The 20,763-nt window shown below is 52.2% G+C and overlaps 2 protein-coding genes across 5 annotated transcripts; both read right to left on the bottom strand.

Annotated features, from left to right (window-relative positions):
* Positions 1 to 1,824: 1,824 nt before the first annotated feature.
* Positions 1,825 to 10,727, bottom strand: Cldn15 (claudin 15). 4 transcript variants are annotated; one of them, XM_038346552.2, is made up of 7 exons: positions 10,457 to 10,727; positions 10,198 to 10,283; positions 9,637 to 10,051; positions 4,941 to 5,105; positions 2,520 to 2,601; positions 2,317 to 2,433; positions 1,825 to 2,232 (listed from the first exon to the last, which is right to left on the bottom strand). In XM_038346552.2, the coding sequence occupies exons 3-7, from the start codon at positions 9,851 to 9,853 to the stop codon at positions 2,130 to 2,132; spliced, it is 684 nt and encodes a 227-aa protein (XP_038202480.1). In that variant the 5' UTR covers positions 9,854 to 10,051; positions 10,198 to 10,283; positions 10,457 to 10,727; the 3' UTR covers positions 1,825 to 2,129. The 4 variants fall into 4 exon arrangements, with proteins under 4 accessions (XP_038202480.1, XP_038202481.1, XP_038202479.1 ...); XM_038346553.2 differs by lacking the exon at positions 10,198 to 10,283; XM_038346551.2 differs by lacking the exon at positions 10,457 to 10,727 and having other exon boundaries at positions 10,198 to 10,445.
* A 990-nt stretch (positions 10,728 to 11,717) lies between these two features.
* On the bottom strand, positions 11,718 to 16,106 carry Fis1 (fission, mitochondrial 1). Its single transcript, XM_038346287.1, has 5 exons — positions 15,951 to 16,106; positions 15,084 to 15,216; positions 12,680 to 12,756; positions 12,162 to 12,267; positions 11,718 to 12,039 (listed from the first exon to the last, which is right to left on the bottom strand). The coding sequence occupies exons 1-5, from the start codon at positions 15,993 to 15,995 to the stop codon at positions 11,942 to 11,944; spliced, it is 459 nt and encodes a 152-aa protein (XP_038202215.1). The 5' UTR covers positions 15,996 to 16,106; the 3' UTR covers positions 11,718 to 11,941.
* Between the last annotated feature and the right edge of the window lie 4,657 nt (positions 16,107 to 20,763).

Raw genomic sequence — 20,763 nt, 5'->3', positions numbered from 1 at the left:
TCTTTGAGACAAGTTCTCCCTAAAATTTTGGTTGGTGAGATGGTATAGTGGCTCAGCACTTTTGGCTGAGTCTGAGAACCCTAGTTTGATCCCTGGGACTGACTCCCACAAGTTGTCCTCTGACTTCTGCATGTATGCTTGGCACACGTGTGTGTACTCTCTCTCACACACACAAAGTACCTAAATGTTTTCATTAGTCAGGCAGTGGTGGCGCACGGCCTTTAATTCCAGCACTCAGGAGGCAGAGGCAGGTGGATCTCTGCGTTTGAGGCCAGCCTGGTCTACAGAATGAGTTCCAGGACAGCCGGGGCTACACAGAGAAACTCTGTCTTAGAAAAGGGGGGGATGTTTTGTTTTGTTTTTTTTTAAAGTTGCCTTTGGTCTTTTATAGTTATGTGACCACACAGTGACTGAAGAAATAGAAGCCCAGCCCAACGGTCATGCTCAATACAGTTAAGTGTGCAGTTGTGCAACTCGGCTCAGGCTTTCTGAAAGGAAAAGGAAAGAAGAGGCAGGCAGGGGAGCCGATGCAAATGAGTGGATTTGTTATAGAAAAAGAAAAGGCTGCTTGGTAGAACCCAGAGGCAGACCCCGCCTGGTCACCACTCAGCTGCAGGAGGCACCAGTCAGGAGCCCCTCCCTTCCTCCCACTGGATTAGAGGTTTCTGTCTAGTGGCTTCATTTTCTTCCTCCCTTCCTTCCTCTTTTGGTGTGTGTGTATGTGTGTGTATTTGTATACATGGTAGGTGCAAAACAACCGTGGGTGTTCTGGTTCACTTCTGCTGTTAACTGACACAGCCCAAAATCTGAAGGAGTCTCAGTTGGGGGACTGTCTGGATCAGATTGGCCAGTGGGGGAGTTGCTAATTGATGAGGGCAGGTCCAGCCCACTGTGTGTGCGTTTCCATCCCTAGGCAGGTGTGCTCCGAGTCTTTTTGGAGGGGGTGTTAGGTTTCAACACAGGGTTAGGTTTCTCTCTGAAACAGTCCTGGCTGTTCTGGAACTCGCTCTGTAGACCAAGCTGGCCTCGAACTCACTGAGATCCGCCTGCTTCTGCCTCCCCCAAGAGCTGAGATAAAGGCATGCACAACCACTGGCCAGCAGGTATCACTTTCTTATGAGGTCCTCTCTCGACGCTTGAGCTTCCGTCTGTATTAGAATACCTTTATTAAGAGCTGAAGAATTGACTCTGCGGATAAGAGCCCTAGCAGCTGACAGAGGATCAAGGTTCTGCTCCCAACACCCACAGGCCTCTGTTGGTCTCTTCGGGTACCTGCAGGCACATGGGGCACAGAAACATACATACATGTAAATAATGCATCTTTTCAAATATCTTTATTAAACCCCAAATCTAGTTCACACACACATACACGCACACACAGACACCTGTTCTGGATCAATGGCTCCTCCATGCAGCTGGAAGAGCACAGGTTAAGAGTCGAGAGAGAGACGCCGGGGACATCCCAGCTAGCAATAATTCCCTGAGGTGGGCACTGGCAATGCCTTTTGTTGAGAACCTATGCATGCTGTTTGTGCACAGTCTGTGTGCCTGCACAGGTCAGAGGAGAGCTTCCAGCACTTATCATTCTCTGCCTTAGACAGGGTCTCACATTAAACCTGGAGATAGGCTGGAAGCCAGTAAGCCCCAGAGAGCCTTTCCAACAGCACTGGGGTTATGGGAGTGTAACCTTGCCTGGCTTTTTACATGGGTTCTGGGGATTTGAACTCAGATCCTCACTGGACGAGACAGCTCAAAAGTGGACAGTATTGACAGTCTGCGGTTTGAGAGTGAGCCCCTCACTCAGCTGCAACTTCATGGCCCCTGAACAATCACAATATACATTTATTTATGCATGTATTTATATGGCATCACAAGCTGCAGACACCTCTGTCCCCTTGGGTCCAGCTGTAGGAGGCCATGCAAGTTGCCCCCCCGCGGCTTCTGTTCCTGGGGGAGGCTGGAGTGCCAGAGAAGGTATACCCAGAGCAGGTCATGGCTTCCAGGCACAGGGTGGTGCCTGGAAATGGCCTGCCGTGAGGTCATCAACTGGAGACTGGTCCGAGCATCCTGGGGACACTTTTCCGCTGGGGACAGGAGGGCAGGAAACGGCATCCACCGGGCCAGAGCTCCTACACGTAGGCGTTTTTGCCATATTTGCCAAAGCTGACATTGCTTTCGTCCGAAGTGGTTTTGGGTATCACGACCGTAGAAGCCTTATAGGGAAGCCTGGCCCTGCGGAAATGAGAGGAAGGCAGGGTCACAGGTGGTCACAGCCCGTCGCCGTCCCGCTCCATCCTCCTTCCTCTGTCTCCTCACCTGGTGGCTGGTTCCTCCTTGGAGGCGCAGCAGCAGGTGGAAAAGAGACAAATGCCACCCAGAATGGAGAGCAGGGAGGCACTCCAGCCCAAGTAGAGAGCAGGACCTAGCTCGTACCTGGGGGGCGGAAGCGGTAAGTGCCAGCCCAGAGGGGCTAGGCCGAAACCTACCCGTTGTCCCCAAGGGCAGGGTTCCTCACTTACTTGGTTCCAACATACAAGGGGTTGAAGAAGTCAGTAGTGATGTTGACGGCGTACCAGGAGATAGCCACCATCCCGCAGGTACCTGCAGAAAAGGTGGGGGATGGTCCCCTGGGCCCTGCTCGCAGCCACAACCTCTCATAGCAAGCAAGCTCTGAGGGGTTTGAGGGACTACACACATGTCCAAGAGAAACAGTCGCTTTCCTCTGTCCCAGACACGGCCTGTGTCCCAGACACATTCAAACGCAGCCTTTAGGCCACTTGAGTCCTAGGGTATCTTACTTTTTTTGTTTGTTCTTTGTTTGATTTTATTTTTTTTTTTTTTTTGAGATAGGGTTTCCCTGTGTAACAGTCCTGGCCATCCCAGAACTTGCTCTGTAGACCAGGCTGGCCTCGAACTCACTGCCTCTGCTTCCCAAGTGCTGGGATTAACGGTGTGTGCGCCACCACTGCTCAGTGGGGTATCTTACAGTTTTAAAGATAATCTTATGAAGCCTAGGCTGTGTAAAACCCAGCCTCCATCTTTGGAGGCCCCTCTCCTGTGCCCCTTGAACCTTGACCCCTCCCCAGGAAAGGTCAAGACCATTCCCATGGGCTATTTAAACTGCTCCCCAAAAAATAAACACATGGTTTTCCCTTTTCTTCTCCAGTGGTCGCGTTGGCGACTTCCCGTTCCCCTCGGGGCCACCCAGGAGTGGAGATGTCTAATTAAATCTGGGTATTTTTTAATCTGGTCTGATTTGACTTAATTGGGATTATTTTGCGTTGGCAGAGAGCTCACGTTAGAAAATATTCTTAACAGGCTGTCCTTGAACTCACCATGTAGCCTAGCATGACCCTGATCCTGTTACCTCTTGAGATTATAGTTGTGAGCCACCACACAGAGTTAACTCAGTGCTGGGGATGGAACAACTGGGCTTTCAAGATGGGGGTCACGATTGGCTTCATTTTCTCTGCCAGTTAAAGAATTAAGAGGCAGGGAAAATCTCAAGCTGGACAGGTAGCAGTTGAAACCGCAAACACAGCAGATGAATCAGCAGGTGATTCCTGCCCCGGACATCCCTGTGGGTTATCATCCGTTGCTGGTCACATGGCTCTATGCCTGCTAGCCCTCATATACCGAGGGGCTAGGATTTCAAAAGATTCCCTGGGGGACAAGGAGAGCGGCCATGCCTAGGTAATGAAGATGGTGAGCTTCTAAGATGGTTGGCTTCCCCCTCCCTTCTGGACTTGGGACAAAAGCCTGGCAGCTTAAAACAAGGGCATTGTCGGCTTTTTTTCCTCCTGCCCATGGGTGAACTGGCTCATGGGTTCAGTGCTGGATCAGGACATGTTATGCAACCGTTGAGGGCCAATCAGCCATCCTGTCTTTCTTCACACTGACCAACCCTAAAGAGGAAAGGCTCTTCAGACTTAAACGTCCCGCCTTCAAAAGATCCTGGACTTTTGGCTTCTCAGTTCCCCGCTACCTTGCTGAGTGTTTCTCTGTGTGTCTGCTGCATGCGTGTGTCCCCTCATCCCCAATAAATGCCTTTTCTCAGCTGCTGATTCATCTGATATGTTCAAGGTTTCTCTCTGCTACCTGTCCATCTTGAGATTTTCCCTGCCTCTTAATTCTTTAACTGGCAGAGAAAATGATCATGACCCCCATCTTGAAAGCCTGGCTGTCGAGAAAGTCTTTCCTGCCCCGACATCCCTGTGGGTTATCACTTGTCACGCTGGCTGAGGGACCTTTCCAAACCTTCAGATCTAGAAAATGGGAAATACCCACCCTGTCTGGATTTTTTTTTTTTTTTTTTTTTTTTTTTTGGTTTTTCGAGACAGGGTTTCCCTGTAGTTTCTAGAGCCTGTCCTGGAACTAGCAATGACTATTTTTAATATTATTTTATTATTATTGGTGTGTGGGGGTATGTGTGTGAGTACAGGTGCTCCCTTTCAGAAGTTGGTTCTTTCCATGCACCCTGGAGATACCTGGACCAATCTTGGGTCATCACAAAATCCATTTCTTCGCTCACCGGTTCTGCATGGTTTATTGTGAAGAAATGTGTGCAGAAATGTAACAAGCTGGACAGTAAGGTATAGGCCATCTATAGCGTTGTTTGTGTTTGTGAGTGTGTGTGTATGTGTGTGTGTGTACACCCTGACTCTGATCCCCCATAAGTTTTGGAGGAAATAGCCTCTCAGGCCTGGCAGGGATGTTTCTCAGCTGTGTGCGGGGCAACCCTACTCTTGAACACTAAGTTGTGGTCTAGAGATTTGCTGAGTACAGACAGGGTAGGGAGCCGGAAGAGATGAACAAGAGACAGCAGGGGTCAACCAGGAGGAGGAGGTGAGGTACGCTTGAGAGCAGGAGAGGAGGACAAGAGAAGCCGGGGGCTGTGGCGAGGGCCTCCCTAACCCACGCACCCCCTGCTCCCTCATTACCAGCAAGGATGTGGAAGGTTCCTGCAATGGCCAGCATCTTGACCTTCACGGAGAGATCGATGTTTCCCACGTTGGTGCAGCGCAGCCCTACCATGCCCAGAAAGAGGCCCAGGAAGCCCAGGAGGATGGCAGTGATCATGAGGGCACGGCAGCCCTGGACATACCCTGGGGAGTGGGCGGGTGAAGCCGTCAGTGTTTCTCTTCCACATACCCCTCAGCCGGCATGCTTTCCCACTGGTCTCTAGCACCTAAACCTCCTAGCAATTTCCCCCTCCGGGATTCACGTCAACCTCCCTGGTTGGCTCCCTCGTCCTGCACCCCTCCGGTTGAAACTTTAAGAAAAGGAAGGAGCCGGGCGGTGGTGGCGCACGCCTTTAATCCCAGCACTCGGGAGGCAGAGGCAGGAGGATCTCTGTGAGTTCGAGACCAGCCTGGTCTACAAGAGCTAGTTCCAGGACAGGCTCCAAAGCCACAGAGAAACCCTGTCTCGAAAAACCAAAAAAAAAAAAAAAAAAAAAAAGAAAAGGAGGGGAGGGGGGGCTGGTGCTGGTGGTGGCCGACACCCTTAATCCCAGCACTTGAGGCCAGCCTGGTCTACAGAGTGAGTTTCAGGACAGCCAGGGCTACACAGAGAAACCCTGTCTTAAAAAACCAAAACCCAAAACAAACAAACAAACATAAAACCCAGGCCTCATATTTGTTAAATAGCTGAGCGTGACCCTAAGCTTCTGATCCTTTTGTCGTCGTCCCGTGTCCGTCCATGTCCCACCCACCCACCCCCGTTTCCACTGCTAGCGTGACAGGCACACACAACCAGACCTGGTTTATCTGGTGCTGGGGATGCAACCCAGGAGTTGCCAAAATTCCTTCCCTGGGGGGAATGTAATCAACATCTACTCCTTCCTCTTGAGGTCCCCAGGAGAACAAACCAAAGTAGGATTCCACCAAACACCACCTTAGGGGAACCAGCGAGTTAATTGGGCTGCCTCAGAGAGCACAGTGAGTGCTTAACTGGCAGAAGGATGGTTGACCCAAAGCAGCCACAGAAGTCAGTCTGCACCGGGCATAGACGGTGGTCCCATAGCCACAGAGATGAAGCCCCCATCTCCTAGCTGTCCCCTTGAGGGGAGACACACACACACACACGCACGCGCACACACATACACACATGCACGCGCATACACACGCATGCACACACATACACGCATACATGCACACACGCGCATACACACGTATGCACACACATACACGCATGCACGCACACACACACACACACACACACACACACACACACACACACACTCCAGCCTCTCCCTAAGACACCCATGCGATTAGGGTACAATTGCAAACAAATGGTTGGGAGGGGTGACTGGGAGGTTGGGGTGAGGGTTCCGTGCCTCCTCCCATCCTCTCCTTTTCTTAAAGAATGTTACCAGTCCACAACCCTGCCTCTGATGGACTCTAGCAAGCAAGCATACCGGATCTCACTAGAACTTCAGGCAGGTTAGGCAAGCACTCTACCAACAAGCAGCGCTACATCCCCTGCCTGTTTGTTTGTTTATTGGTTGATTGATTGATTGAGTCAAGGTCAAACTGGCTATGTTATCAAGACTGATCTTGAAGTAACTCCTGATTCTCCGGCCTCAGCCTCTGGGTTGCTGGGATTACAGGCCTGTGCGGACACTCCAACACCATGGACACTCTGGGTTGGAGTTGGGTTTCTTCTGGAGTAACCAGCAGGGGGCAGTAGTGACTCGGGACAGATGGTCTAGAGCCGGGGTGGTTGGGGGCTGGGGAGCTGGGAAATCTGAGTCAAAGAACTCATCCCAGTCAGCTCATAATCTTTTGCTGCCTCAGTTTCCCTTTTCTCAAAGATGAGGAAAGCTGCTACCTCCCCCTGCTTTTGACGGTTGTCAAGCACTCTTGGGGACCTTGTACCCCTTTCCCGGGTGGGGCCCACAGCACGGTGGAGTTACGAGGTAAGGAGGAGGGACAAAGTTCTCGGAGAGGACATTATGACTCCCAGCCACACCTTCTACAACTCCCCACCATTTTTGTTTGTTTGTTTTGGTTTGGTTTGGGTTTTGGTTTTTCCGAGACTGGGGTTTCTCGTGAAACAGTCCTGGTTATCCTGGAACTCACTCTGCAGACCAGGCTGGCCTTGAACTCTCAGAGATCTACCTGCCTCTGCCTCCTGAGTGTTGGGATTAAAGGTGTGTGCCACCACCTGGCTCCCCACCAATTATTTTCTTTTTAAATTTATTTATTCTTATTTCATGTACATTGGTGTTTTGCCTGCGTGTATGCCTGTGTGAGGGTGTCAGTTCCTGGGGAGTTAAGACAGTTGTGAGCTGCCATGTGGGTGCTGGGAATTGAACCAGTTGTCCTTTGGAAGAACAGTCAGTGCTCTTAACCGCTGAGCCATCTCTCCAGGACCCACCGATTCTTAATGTGCAGAGAATGCTGATGGACAAAGGAAAGATGACTAAAGGACCCACGGGTCCGTGGGTCCAGTGTCACAGTGCAGGGTGGCACAGGTGTGAAGTCACTAATTAATAGTTTTGGCTTGGTGAGCTGTGCTGGAAATCACCCCAGGAGCCGAGAGGTCGAGGCAAGAGGGCTGCAAGGTCAAGGCCAGCCTGGGCGTCTCAGCAAGACTGTCTCAAAACGAAAAATAAAAAGAAAGCCGGGCAGCGGTGGCGCACACCTTTAATCCCAGGACTTGGGAGGCAGAGGCAGGTGGATCTCTATGAGTTCGAGGCCAGCCTGGTCTACAGAGTGAGTTCCAGGACAGTCAAGGCTACACAGAGAAACCCTGTCTCAAAAACAAAAACAAAAAAAACAAAACAAAACAACCCAATAAAATAAAAATAATAAAAAGAAGAGGGCTGGGGCTCTACCTCAGAGGTAGAACATTTGCTTGTGATTCCCCAGTGAGGGGCTAGGGTAGGGTGGCTCTTAGTGCTCGAACACCAGCCTAGAATCCTCCAGTGAGGGACAGAGGGTAGTTCAGGGCTTGTCTAGCATGCATATAGTCCTTAGTTTAATCTCTAGTACTGGGTGCAGATAGGATCCCTCTTGGGACTCAGCCCAGACACGGTGGATTAGAATCACAGCTTCCTCTCCACTCCCTCGGCCTCTAGGCGGGGAGCTTAGCTCTGCAGAGTGGTCCAGCTAATAACGTAAATATTTCTGAAAAGCAGATGTACGTGGGGGCAGTGTCCATATAAAAGGAAAAGCTAGATACGGTGGTGCACACCTGTAATCCCAGCACCGAGGAGGCTGATGGAAGAGGATCTCTCCGAGTTTAGGGCCAGCCTAGGACCACAGTGAGGTCGGGGAACAAACGACATAGCAACCCCATGCCTTAAAATACCACACACACACACACACACACACACACACCCCACAAAACAACCCAAACCCAAAAAACACGAAAAGGAAGTGACTGCCGTCCTGGAGGCCTTGGGGACCTTAAGGCTTTCCATCACCCCCAGCAACCTCCCATGTGACTTTCCTCCAAATTCATGTTCTCTTGCAGGCAAAGAGCAGCAACACGGTGAGAGGCCCCTCTTGAGTGGCCAGGCTCACAACCAAAATGCCCTCTGCACACCGGGGATGCAGCAGGCTGGCTGGGCACTGAGTTGCCCCACATCTATGGTCCCTTCTGGGCACTTCCTGCTCTGAGTTTGTGATCCACTCAGACACCATCACTGCTCAGGGCACCTTCCAGACTGATGGGGCCATTTCCCAGTGTTCACTCTCCCACCCTGGGCTGGCCTCAGAGCCTCCTGCCCGCTCATCACCTACAGTTGGATTCCTAGAAAAGCAAGACCAGAACCTACTGGCAGGAGCAACCAGGGCAGGTTCGTGGTCATTGACTCTTGGTCTCTGTAGCATGGGGGAGACTAGGAGGTCCAAGTGGACCCCTTGGGGGAAATGACAGCACGGGGAGTGATGGAGTGTTATTGTGCAGGTGAGCAAGAGACAGGCAATGCAGGTAGCAAAGGAACGCCAGGGCCCAAGTTAGAGCTGTAGGCGGTGGGTAGTGTGTTAACATCGTCAAAGAAAACAAAACAACAAAAGCCACACTCTGAGCCCCAAATATACATGCGTGTCCACATAACCACCTCTCCAGCATCCACCCAGACTTTCAGGAGACTCTCCTCCACAATAAAGGAGCTGCATCGAGGGCCCTCAAGTTCAGCAGGGTAGGTAGACCACAGTCTGTTAATGTCCAGAGGGTTACTGGGGCTAGCAGTCAATCAACCAAGATGGAATCTTGGTCTCACCCATGCCAACTGAGCAAACACTCCCCAGAATAAAACACTAAAATATATATATATAGTCAACGTCCCATTCACGCCTGCAAGTTTTGTTGCCTAGCGGCCTCGTGACCACTCGCGCACCGTCACCGTGACTGCTCTTAGTTTGCGGATGGCCAAGACCAAATCCATCACCCAAGACCATCATTCACCTGTGGGCAGGAGCTAGCAAAGGCCTGAACTGCACCTGGAAGCTCCACTTAGCTAGGGAGGATCACACGTTAGGACAGGGAGCCATGTGTAGCTCTGGGTCAAGCAGGACTCTTCGCTGCAGCTGCTGCCCGGAACCGAGAGCTTGACCTGAACTTGTCATGACGGTGCCCAAGGCCACCCACTCTCCCTCTGTCCCCAGAGCCCCCTTCACCCCATACCAGAGAGGGCCAGCATGGAAGGGAACTCCCAGCAGTTGGAGACGCCCATGGAGTCAGTGGCACAGCTGTACCACAGGTTCTCAAAGATGGTGTTGGTGGTGATGACGTTCCCATTGACGGTAGACACTCTCCAGTAGCTGTTTGGTAGGGTCACCCCCAGCATCAGCAGTCCCAGGGCTGCCATGAAGAAGCCGAAGGTCTCCACAGCTATCGACATGCTGGGATGCAGATCCCCCAAGGGGCTGGAGCCCCAGGGATTGGGACAGATGTGGCACCTCCAGGTGAACTCTGGGGGCTTTGGAGACTAAGGAGGGAGAAGGGGTGTAGGACGGGCCGGGCAGCTGCGATCCTCGTCTGCCTTCTCCTCGAGCTCAGGTCTGATTGTCTCGGCCCAGTCTCTGGGACTCTCTCCTTCCTGGCAGGTCAGAGAGGAATGAGCCAAGCCTGCTCCGCTCAGCAGCTGTTGACTGCGATGGAGGGAATAAACGGGCCAAAAGTCCACCCCCTCCCCCGGCCTAGCCCGGGACTCCCCGCCCTAGGAGGGGGGGAGCTTGGACTTACTAGGAGACTCAGGGATACAGCCAAGGAAGGAGCAGCCCCCAGGGATCCATCAGGAATCCAGGGGAAGTGGCCTGTCTCTGACTCAGCTGTCACCAGGGTCGGGGAATGAAATGAGAGGGACGGAGAGTTTTCAGTAGCTGAGAGATCAGCGTGTCGAGAAAGAGGGAAACCTCCAACGGGCCCACCACAGGCTTCTGCGATGGACTGAGACCCCCAAGAGCAACCTAAGGCACTGAAGACCCCGAGTTGGGACACTTACATCCCCCGAGGCCCAGGAAGGTTGATTCCGGGGTGACAGAAGCTCTGGAACCCAGCCACCTGGTTCCCACTAGACTCCAGCATTATCAAAGGGCTGGAGGTTTTGGCCCTCAGCCTTGTTGACACAACATTATTGGCTTCTTAGGTTGTAATGGGAGTTGGGACCACAGATCACAGCTCCCGGCACACTCCCATCGCCACAGCAGTTGGTAATTGCCCTGGATCTGAAAGCCGCAGGCTGAGGTGAGGCCACCAAATGCTACTTTCCTCCAAACTTCCTGAATTGTCCCTCCCGGAGCTGACCTTTGACGCTTCGGTATTGAGCTTGATCTCGCTGCCAAGGGCCCAGGGGCCCAGGGTTGGGGAATGGATCACGGGCCTAGGAAATGATTCTGGTTGATCTCTCTGCCTATCCACTTACTGGGAACGTATCACCAGCTCTATTAATTCATTCTGATTAAACGGAAGCCTCTGGGTCCCCCACTCCATCCTGGCTGCGCACCTGTCCGAACATAAAGATTTCCTTCTCGACCACGTCTCGCTTGGCGAGTTGGCACCAGGGTTCCCTTTCCGGAGTATGTGAGACAAAGCCATGCCCTCTGACACCCCCACCCTTTTCCTGCATCAGACTCCTCCGTGCTCCCCCCACCCAGGTACCTCCTCCCACCCCCTAGCAAGCCTGGCAGAGGCTGTGGAATGATAAGTATGCTGGGAAGCCAAACAGGCCCACGCTGAGCCTGGCACAGGGGGCGTGGGGTGAGATCTGTGAGCTCTCTGCCTCCCGACCCACAGGATGGGATTGGGGTCTCCTGTGCCCAGCAACCCCCACAGCCCCTGCCATCTTCAGAAGGCTTCCTCTCTCACACTACGTCATCCATCCATGCCCCCCTGAGAAGGACTGGATAGAGGAAGGGGAGGGGGCAGGAAGACAAAGGGAGGGAAGGGCGGAGGTTTTCGGAGGAAGCCCAGTGGGGGCCCCCTGCAGTGGAAAACTCCAGGCGGCTTAGTGGGTCAGAGGAGACCACGGTCATAAATCCCAGACTGCTGTTCCCTCTTCTGTTTGCTGTTCTCCCAGGATTCTGGGGCAATGGAAAGGCCATGTACTCCGAGCTGTTCCCTGTTCCTGCCTTGTGCATTCAGGATAGGGGAGGAAGGAAGGGTGTGGGCTGGGATGTAGGCAAAGGAACCTGGAGGGGGGTAGCGGGGGCCACAGTGCACCCGGTGAACCCGCTCCTCCCTCAACAGACTCTCAGGCACAGAGGTTCCCAAGCCGCAGCCCAATTTTATTTACACTCATTGCAAAGCTTGACTCAGGGCTAAACAACAGGTGCTGGGGGATGAGAGGTTGAAGGTCACGGAGGCTGCAGAGATGGATGACAAGGGGTGGGGAGGAGAAGGGAAGGCGATGGCGAGGACGGACAGGACCCTCTTCCAGTGGCCCCCAGGCTCCCGGGCGCGCCAGGGCAGAGAGCGGGTGAGGCTGTCTTCAGGATTTGGACTTGGAGACAGCTAGTCCAATGAGTCCGGCCAGTCCCGCCACACCCAGGGCCATGCCACCAACAATGGCCATGCCCACTAGTCCGTCTGAAAAAGACAGAGGGAGCCGTGAGCAGATCGGTCCTGCCCCCCACAGAAGAGTCTGGGGGCTGGGGCTCCAGGGCCCCTCGAGGGGGTAGGTTTGATAAAGGACTATGTGGGGGTGTCACCTTTCTTCATAGCCTTGTCGATGAGGCGCTCCAGCTCCTTGGCCTGGGTGTTCTGGGGCTCAGTCTGCAGCAGTCCTCGCACATACTTTAGGGCCTTTTCATACTCCTGCAGTCAGAGGGAGAGCGCCTCACACCACGCTCGCTCCATCAGGATGCTGCCTGCCAGCCCCCACCCAGAGCTGTCCTCTGGCCCCAGCTCAGGCTCATCCTTCCTCCCCCACTCCTGCTACAGCCCCACCCCACGGAGTAGAGTCCACAAACAGCCCAGCTGTGGGGGGGTGATAAGCTAGTGGAGATAAGAGCCACAGGCACGGGGCTGCACCCCAACCCTGACGTCACCATGGTCTCCACACCCCGATACTCTCTCATCCTCCCTTAGAGTCTGTCCTGGAATTCCTCTATACCCATGCACGTACACCCCAGCCCCTGCCCACTGCCCGCTGCTAGCTTCCTGAGGGCCAGGGCTCTGTCTGGGGGACTCAAGCGGAATGAGCAATGGGAAGGACTCTGCGCCTTACCTTGAGTCGGTAGTTGCCTGCCGCCAGGTAGAAGACATAATCCCGCTGTTCCTCTTTGTTCCCTTTGGGCAACAGCTCTGGAGGGGGAAGGAAGAGGAGAAAGATAGATTCTCTCGCTCTTGTTTTTTAAATTTATATTTATTTATTTGATGTGCACTGGTGTTTTGCCTGTATGCATGTCTGTGTGAGGGTGCTTGGAGCCTCTGGAACTGGAGTTACAGATGGTTGTGAGCTGCCGTGTGGTAGCTGGGAGTTGAACCCAGGTCCTTGGGAAAAGCAGCTGGTGCTCTTAACTGCTGAGCCGTCTCTCCAGCCCCTGGATTCTCTTTTTAACACTGCACCCCACAGGTCCCGCCACGCTGACTCACTCCAGGATGCTGGGAAGGTCACTGTCCTAGAGCTCCATTATCAGCTTCTATCACCCTCTGCTTTCTAGTTACAGCCCCGTGCGGGTGCTGGGAACCAGCGACCTGGTCTGCACTGATGCAGTCTGCATGGAAGGGCGCATCCCCACTGGCCAGCTACTGGTCTCACCGGCAAAGTCACTCCTGCCTGACATTGCATTCCCTCTTTTGTGACAGCTACCCGAGGATGACCAGAACTCAAACCCTCCTGGGGCTGCCTCCTGAGTACAGGACCACACCTGGTTTCTGTGGTGCTGAGGGTGGAACTGGACCAGTGCTTCAGTCCCATACACAGGAGACAGGCACTCTGCTGACTGAGCTTTCCCCTTTCCCTGAGACGGGGTGTCTGTGTAGTCCTGTCTGTCCTGGAACTTGCTCTGTAGACCAGGCTGGCCTCGAACTCACAGAGACCCACCTGCCTCTGCCTCCCGAGTCCTGGAACTAAAGACACACACCACTACAACACACCCCTTTCTCTTAACTTTCCTGAGCGACCCTCACCTGACTTTTTTTTTTTTTTAATTTTCTCTCTCTCAGTATATGTGGGATAGGTAAGGGTTAAGATCAGGACTCAGAGCTATCAATGGTAGTGCACACATTTAACCCCAGCTCTGGAGAGACAGAGGCAGGGGGATCTCTGTGAGTCTGAGACTAGTCTGATCTACAGAGTAAGTTCCAGGACAGCCTGGACTACAAGAAGAAATCCTGTCTTAAAAATAGACAGACAGACAGACAGACAGACAGACAGACAGACAGACAGAATAAGATAGGGACTCACTATGCGGCCCAAGCTGATTTCAAACTCTCGATCAGGTGCCTGAGGCTCCTGAGTGCTGGAGTTACAGGTGTACGCAACCATACTTTGAGGCTAAGTTTTGCAGTGTTGAGACCTTCTCCGTGTCTGCACTGTGTCCCTCACGAGACTCAAACACTCCGAGGCCACTTTTCCTGCTGTGTCTGTCCTACTATACAAGAAACCTGAAGAACCCAAACTGATCTGAGCAGGGGACAGCATTGGCTTTTACGAGGATCCTGGAGCTCATAGCTCGCTTCCCAGCACTAAGGTGGCTGAAGGGGATGTGGAAGCGTCCCAAGCTACACAAAGACCCTGTGTCAAAATCAAAAACTAAATTACATAGGCATCTTTTGTTAGTATTGTTCTTTGATAGCCTCTGGCATTATCCCAAGATGTCCCTCAGATTCCAAAACCTACAGCTATAAAGGCCCTTATATAAAATTAAACAGTATTTGCATAGAACCTAGCTGTATTCCCCAAAGATGCCTTTTTAAGACAGGGAGCTCGGAGTTAGCCCAGGCTGAGCTTGAGTTTGATCAGTACGTAGCTGACTCTGGCCTTCAACTTCCTGCTTTCATCTCTGCAGATCATCACGTCCCCATGCCTCCACCTTTGGAGCGCTGGGATCACATGCCCTTAATACAACAGCCCCACAGATATTCTAATCTCTAGAACTTTCTTAATTATAGCTACTCAACACAATGTAAATGCTACATTAACAGCAATTAATGACCGAACAGGAAATGTTACGTGGATACTGTGTGTGTGGTATGTACGGGTAGCTGTGTGCACATGCACACACAGACCAGAGGCACTCTCTACCCCATTCCCTTGAGAAAGAGTCTTCCTCTGCACCTGGGCTAAGATTGCAGCAAGAAAGCCCCCAGCAATACCTCATTTCTATTCTCTACACAGACATTTGCAGCCACAACTATCAGCTTTTTCCATGGGTGCCGGGGATTTGAACTCAGGTCTTCATACCTGCCAGAAGCACTCTGAGTTGCCTGAGAAATGTGCTTTCTCCCACAGCCTTTTCCATCTGAATGAATGTTTGGATGATGAAACTGGGGATACAGAGGAGCAACCTAGTCCTCTGCTGCGGTGAATTTACTGGTGGTTACTGGGTGAGGAATGAGCCATGGGGTGAGGGTTCCATGTTGAAAGGGATCCTGGAGGGGTGAGGTCAAGGGACCCAGCGCCTTACCCTCCAGGAGCACGATGCCTTTACGGATGTCATCATTGTATTTGCTTCGTACCAGGCACCAGGCGTACTCAAACTGTGTGCTTTTGGATACAGAGCCAGCAGCCTGCTCAGCCTGAAATTTCCTTTCAAAATTCTGTCGTTAGAGAGAAAAGGCATCGTTTATAAGCAAAGGGCATCTACCGTTCTCCAGCTGAACTCGGTGTCTAGTCCCAGCTAGCCCACCTTCCCCTTGCAGAGCTTGGTACCCGGGCTCTGTGCCCTCCCCTCTGAAGGTCCCTGCACCCAGCCCCTAGTGGTACCAAGTGGAGATGCCACCTGGTGGCAGCTGCGGGCACTGCTCCCGGACCAGCTGACCCCTAGAAGCTGAACAGTAAACACACTGCCCCAGCAGCTAAATGACCTCCTACGCGACCTTCGCTTACGGCTGCTGGTCCCTTTCTACCCCCATTCTTTTGGGCCTGGATCTGCCTCACCTTAGTTCTAGAAGAGGAAAGAAAACGCCACTGCAAGGACGAAGGCTAGGCATGCAGTGAACCATGCCGGACTCAACACTAGCAAAAGCGTATGCCAGCGACTATGCTACCTCATCGCCTGCATGAGTACTCCAAATTCCCAACTCTGCATCACACTTAGCCCCCTAAGACTCCAGGCCTCAAGGCTGAGGTGCCGAAACCCTGGAAACTACAACTCCCATCAGGCCCAGGAACACAGCGCAAGTACCCACAAGAAGCAGGATACCGCAGAGGCTGCTGGGAGCCGTAGTCCAGCTTCCCCAACAAGTCGAAGCCGGCAGTGCTCGGCCTCGGCTAGCTCTCCTCAGGAGCTGCGCTTGCCGAGTCTGCTCTCCTCCTATGTCCCAGGCCTCACCTTCAGATCCTCCACAGACACCAGCTCGTTCAGCACGGCCTCCATGGCCACTGCCCCTGCAAGCCTCACACTAAGGTCTCTACTGGGCCACGGTCTCCATGGTCCAGTGGCAGGGACGGAGAGGCACTTCCGGCAACGACCTGTGGGGGCCCCGCCTCTTCCTCCTGTGCCTGGGGCGGGCGGTGGCGCTAGCGCCTACGCTGGGCTCCTCTGCCTTTGGCCTCCCCTGTTACCCTAGCTAGACCCTACGTCCTCAGAGGATCACGTTATCCTAGCGACCAGTCTAACAGCCCCTCACTGCGATGGATCCGTAGACCCCTGGAGGCTATTTATCTTCAGTGTTTGCAACAAAATCCTAATGGGTGCCAGGGACCCGAGGGCCTTGGCTTACACACTGCAAGAGGATTTGGTAACTACAGACTTGGGGCACATGACCACAGTGGTCACTAAGAGTAATATGAAGAAAAGCTGATGGGGCAGGAGAGACAGTGATGGGTTAAAGGCCCATACCGCTCTTGTGGAGGAGCCAAGTTCTGCTCCTAGCGCTCGCGCTGGCTCAGAGCTGCTGATGACTCCAGCTCCATGGAACCCAGTGCCCTTTTTTGACCTCCCCGGCAACTGCACTCCTGTGCATGTGTCCTCATGCAGACACATGGGTATGCACATAATTAAAAATAAAAGTTAGCTCTTGCAGGGTCAGATCTTTCCAATGTAGTTTAGCCAAACTATCTTCTTAGGGTATCTGAGGACCCGAGGCTTCAGCCGGAGGAGGAGAAGGGACGCGTGCTAACTTCTGGCATTTTAGTATTAGGAGCAGCGAGTAGCACACGGCCTGGGCCTTTCATCGTGCCCTTCAGGCACACAGTGGAATTTAATACTCAAAGACTCAGCACGCTTTTCTGTTGCTATGTTTTTGAGACAGAGTCTTCCTATGTTGCACTGGCTTGCCTTAAAACTCTGAGATCTGTCTGCCCCTGCCTCCCAAGCTGTATACCACCACACCCAGCAGCCTAATGCATTTTTGCCGAGTATGAAGAAAGTTATTACCAAAACCCTATTTGTGGCTGCACAAATTCCCCCTCCCTTCCGTGTGTGCACATGCTCCTGAGGCCCAAAGTCAGCCTTGGATGTTACTCCTGAGGTGCCAACCACCTGGGTTTGTTTTTTGAGACAGATTTTCTCACTGCCCAAGTCAGGGTGACGATGGCTGTGATGAAATACCACGGCCAAAGCAACCTGGGGAGGACAGGGCTCTCTGGGCTGACACACACGTCACAGTTCATCATCAAAGGAAGTCAGGACAGAACTCAAGCAGGGCAGGAGCCTGGAAGTCTGCAGCTGATGCAGAGGGCACGAAGGATGCTGCTCACTGGCTTGCTTCCCCTGGCTTGCTCAGCCTGCTTTCCTATAGAACCCAGGCCCGGCAGTCCAGAAATCACTCACAATGGGCTGGGCCCTCCGCCATCAATCACTAATAAAGAAAATGCCTTACAGCTGGCTCTTACGCAGGCATTTTTCTCAACTGAGGCTCCCTCCTTTCAGATAACTCTAGCTTGTGTGTCGAGTTGATTGACTAGTCGGCACACTCACTGCCCCGCCCTATGACTCTGAAACCCGCAATGATCAGAGGCCCTCCGCACGTGCAGCCCCTGGTATCCCTTCTACCCCTGCCCCTTGCTTATTGGCTGACTCATTCATTCATGACTGAGTATTTCCTGTATGCTGCTCACTATTTAAGTACCGAGTCTGACCCCGATAGAAATCAAACTCCCGTCCCCATGCATCTACACTGGGGGCATAAAATAAACAGAAGTAGAGTTGGGAATGGTGGTGCGCGCCTAAAATCCTGGCACTGGCAGGGGGATCACTAAGTTTAAGGCCATCCTTGGCTACACAGCTAGTTCAAATCTAGTCTAGGGTACATGAGACCCTGTCGGGAGACTGAGAATCCAAGGCTTTCTCAGAGGTCCGGATAAAAAGACAAAGGGGAGGTTAGTTGTGTGTCATTGTCCAGAAGCAGGCTTGGTAGGTCTGAGGCTGGGGCCTGTGCCGCGAAGGAGTGAAGACTGCAGTTTATTGGGATCCTGTTCTTCCCCGTGGGCTGTGGCTATCAGTCCTTGGGCAGATGTAAGTGTCTAAGGTATCATGTATTCTCTTTGCCAGCATCGTCTGATTTAGCTCTCCGCTACTTTGGCCCATTCTGCCCTTACAAATACTGTGTAAGATGCTGTATTTCTTTCTTAATGGCTCAGCATAAGCCACCAACTTCTGCAGCACCTCCCAGCCCCAGCTGTCTGTCTGTCTTTACTTCTCACTCCCAGGCCTGCCCCATGACACCTTTACTTCTATAGGTTCAGGTCAAGATCCTGTCTTTAAAAAAAATGAAAAATGAGCTAGAGATAGCTTAGTACTTAAGAAAACAGTCTGGCCAAGTGTGATGATACAGGCCTTTAATCCCAGCACTTGGGAGGCAGGTGGATCTCTGTGAGTTTGAGGCCAGCCTGGTCTACAGAGTGAGTTTCAGGACAGCCAGAGACATGCAGAAAGATCCTGTCTCAAAACACCAAAATACATAAAATAAAGAATGAAGAAAACAGCCTGCCCTTCAGAAGACCTGAGCTCAGTTCCCAATTCTCATGTCAGATGGTTCACAACCTCCTGTAACTCCAGTTCTGTGGATCCGATGCCTCTGGCTTCTGGGGGCTTCTCCACACATCATATACAGATAATTAAAACAAAACCCCAAACAGGGTGACAAGGTGACGGATGTATACAATCACTCCGACACAACGCTGGTGAGATCCCTGGCTTTGTTCTCTGAGGCAGTATTTTCACCGTGCAGCCCCGGCTGTCCCGGAATGGCCTACGTGGCCCAGGATCATCTTAAACTCATAGAAATCCACCTCCTCTGTCTCTTAAGTGCTGGGATTAAAGGTGTGGGCTACCACACCCACATAAAATCCCTGATGGGGGTCACGGGAACATCCTAGTCCTGAATCCCTTGGATCTTCCTGAGGAATGAGAACTTTTTCCATTCTCACGAGGTGGTGGGTCCTGGGTAGCTTCAGGACGGAGGCCCCTCCAGAAGACCACAGCCCAGATGAAAAGCTTGGGACTCTGTGCCCTACCCACCCCTTGTTCATTAGGGGAGTGAAGCTGCCATAAAAGGCTCTCCACTGCAGTTCAGGGCTTCTGAGCTGGTGATCACGTGGAAGTATCATGAAGGCCATGCATGAATTACCCTCTATGCCCACACACGGCCCACGCACGTCTTCCAGTTGGCCACTCCTGTGTTGTAATTTCCTAAGAAACCAGTGATGGCAGGTGCTTCCTTGAATCTCTCAGCTGTTACAGCTCTCAATCTGAAAACTAGGCACTCGGAGGTGCGGGGACAACCTGGGGCTTATGAGGGCCATCTGAAGCAGGCAATGAGTGTCTTGACGGACTGAGCGCTGCAACTTGTGGGTTCAGATGCCAGCATAGGGGAGACCCCCAAGATAGGGTCCACAAAATGGAGAATCACCTGGGATCTGGAGAAGTTTGAACCCAAGTTTGTGTGAGGTTTTGAGAGAAGAGAAATCGTTTTCTCGTTTAAGTGGGGGCTTGGGCTGTAGCTCAGTGTGCAGGGTGTTGCCTAGTAAGCATGAGCCCAGGGCTTGATCACTAGCACAAAAACACGGCTCAGTTGGTCAAGGTGCTAACTGCCAAGGCTGATGACTGAGCTTGCACCCATCTGGCGGAAAGAGCCGATTTTCCCTAAGCTGTCCTGGTGCCTCCACGCTCAGCCCCTGACCACGTGACTCCTACACTATAAATGAACAAATGAGGAGGGAAGGAAGGGAAAGAAAGCCAGAACCCACACAGATGCTCAGGGAGATGAAGGCGCAATGAAGCACTACAGGAAAGGGACCAAAGAAGGGAGGCTGCTGTAGGGCGCAGTGATGTGCTCAGAGAAAGCGGGATCCTGGCGTAACAATGGGAAGGAACGAGCAACACAGGCAAATGGGAGCAAATTCCAGGCCGACAAGGGCAAGGGCACTCTGGGACTGGAGGTTGTGAGCCCAGATCCTAGTTACTGCAGGAGCAGGCAAGGGGATCACAAGTTAAGGGCCCACCAGGGTCAAAGAATGAATTCAAGGCCAAGCGAACTTTAATGAGACCATGTCTCAAAATAATGAAAAGTATGTGTGTGTGTGTGTGTTGTTTAGTGGTTAAGAGAACTTAATTCTCTTGCAGAAGACCCATATTTGGTTCCCAGCAACCACAATGGTCCCAGAAGATGGGACACACCTCTGGTCTCCGAGGGCACCTGCATCATGTGCATGTGCACACACACTCACACAGGCACACACAGATACACATAATAAAAATAAAATAATTTTAATTAATTTATTTTATATGCATGAATGTTTTGTTTGCATGTATATATGCGCACTGTGTGCATGTCTAGTGCCATCAGAAGTTGGAAGAGGGGATCGCTCAAAACTGGAGTTATGTAAGGTGGTGAGCCACCATGTGGGTGATGTGAACTGAACCCGGGTCTTCTGTAAGAGCAGCAAGTGATCTTAACTGTGGAGCCATTCTCCTGCCCCAAATAAAATAACTATAAAAATAAACAGCGAACAAACAACTAAAGCTGGGTGTGGTAGCGCACGTCTTTAATCCCAACACTCAAGAGGTGGAGGCAGGAGGATCTCTATGAGCTCAAGCCCAACCTGGTCTATGCAGTGAGTTCCAGGCCAGCCAAAGCTAAATGGAAAGACCTTATCTCAAAAACAAACAAATAAAAAGGAAGGCTGAGGATATAACTTGG

This window comes from Arvicola amphibius, chromosome 10 (genome assembly GCF_903992535.2).
Source record: "Arvicola amphibius chromosome 10, mArvAmp1.2, whole genome shotgun sequence".
Classification (NCBI taxonomy): domain Eukaryota; kingdom Metazoa; phylum Chordata; class Mammalia; order Rodentia; family Cricetidae; genus Arvicola; species Arvicola amphibius.
The sequence above is the reverse complement of the archived record's forward strand: the minus strand, read 5'-3'. Positions and strand labels throughout refer to the sequence as shown.